Source organism: Penaeus chinensis, chromosome 18 (assembly GCF_019202785.1).
Source record: "Penaeus chinensis breed Huanghai No. 1 chromosome 18, ASM1920278v2, whole genome shotgun sequence".
Taxonomy (NCBI): Eukaryota; Metazoa; Arthropoda; class Malacostraca; order Decapoda; family Penaeidae; genus Penaeus; species Penaeus chinensis.
The window spans coordinates 32,443,960-32,445,781 of NC_061836.1; the positions used below are offsets into that span (position 1 = coordinate 32,443,960).

General features: G+C 57.7%; 1 protein-coding gene across 1 annotated transcript in view; it reads right to left on the bottom strand.

Moving 5' to 3' along the window:
- LOC125034666 overlaps positions 1-1,197 on the bottom strand; it is a 22,272-nt gene extending 21,075 nt beyond the window's left edge. The window contains exon 1 of the mRNA XM_047626568.1: positions 1-1,197. This exon is cut by the window's left edge and continues 870 nt beyond it. Coding sequence (XP_047482524.1) covers positions 1-1,197 — 1,197 coding nt within the window.
- Positions 1,198-1,822: the final 625 nt, after the last annotated feature.

Genomic DNA, 1,822 nt, shown 5'->3' on the forward strand with positions numbered 1-1,822 from the left:
GTCGTAGGCTGCTTCGTCGGCGCCAGGCTTTCCCTCGACAAAATAGCCAGCGCCTGAGGCCATGGCGGGACATTCCTTCGAGGCAGACTTCTTCAGCGTGTGTTCCTTTGATCTCGGACTCCTTTCTGGCTCATCTCCTGCCGTCTGGTGAGCTGCGTGAATCAGCCTGGGTATGTCATACAGCCCTCCTTCGGCGTTACTACTGCTACGGCTGAACCGCGGTGAAATAATTGGAATTTCGTCTGACCTTTCGCGTAGTTCGCTCGCCCCGGCCTCCTGAGACAGCCCTGACATTTGTTCTGCCAAAGTCTCTTTATTTTCCCTGCTATTTCTTGCATCATTTTTTTCTCTGGTCCATTTTCTGCTTTTCACTGCATCGTGCCCCCGCTCTCCCACGCCCTTCGTGAAGACGCCCTGTCGGACGTCTGGGGTCCCGGGGTCAGGCAGGTCCTCGCAGAACTTCTGGAGCTCCAAGGGAAAGGTGCATCGGTAACGGATAGCGGATGGAACGTCGTACAAGCCGCCTACGGGGTTCGCCCATGACGAGCAGATGAGGGGCGTGGCGTCCTCAGCCCTCTCTTCCCTGGCGCAAAGCGCACTTGACGCCAAGTCGTAAATCTCCCTCTCATTTGAGTACGTTGAGCTGGCACTCAGATACGAGGAGCTGAGGCTGACGCTGGATGAGCCGGAGCTGAGAGACGGAGAATTCACGACGAGCCGGGCCGCGCCGGGACGCGGGGAGCTGGCGCCACAGCACAGGGATCCGGCGCTGAAGGAGGATTCTGAGCTGATATAAGGAGGGCTGGCGCCAAGGCACAGGGACTTTGTGTTCAGGCACAACAAATTACTGCCGAAACGCGAAGAACTGGCGCCAAAGTACAGCGCCGGAGCGTGGATGGCGCGAGGAACGTCGTACGCGCCCTCCTCCTTCGAGGTGAGGCTGGAGGTCGACGAGGAAACCAGAGACGCATTGGTGTCTTCGTCCTCGTCGTCATCCTCCTCCTCATCGTCGTCTTCCTCTTCCTCGTTGCAAGAAAAGGGCGTCGACAGCAGGCTGGACTGGGAAGCGAACAAGGGCTCGCGGTCGTGGGGGCAGCTCGAGCGAAGGCCCGCGGCGTCTCTCAGCCCCGGCAGGTAGATCCTTGGGCGAGGCAAGGGCGGGGCGTCGTTCAGGCTCTCGTACAGCGGGTTAATCATCTTGGTCCTGCGCCCTTACAAGTCACAGCTCTGGCATTCCACACGAGAAAGAAAACGCACGAACACAAACGATGATTTTCACTGCATTTTCTCCTTTGATTATCCTTCTCTTCCCACTCGACTTTTCACAACGTTTGAAACACCTCTTCCACTTCGACGCCCTTCACTCTTTCCCGTATGCAAATCCCTCTCCGATCCGGACGGCCAGACTTAAAAAAAAAAAAAAAACACACGGACACCAAGTTCACAGACGAAGGATCGTAATAATTAAACGCGCAAATTTTACAATCTCTTCCCTCCGCTTAAAGGCCCCCGCAGCGTCCCAGCGCCAATTTCACAAAGAGCACAAAAACATCAACAGCCGCCGAGAACACGCGCCGAGCGACTCCACTCCCGAGGCCCGCAGACGGCACAGCACGACCACATCGCCATAACAATACAATCTGAACACTGCAACGCCAGAAGTGGGGGCTGGATTAAGGAAAGGCGGGGGAGGGGGGGGGGGGAGGGGGGGAGAAAGGGGGGGGGGGAGGGGATGGAATGGGGAGAGGGGGGGAGAGAAAGGAGGAGGGGGAGGGGATGGAATGGGGGGGAGGAGGGAGGAGGGAAGGGGGTAAAGAGGTGT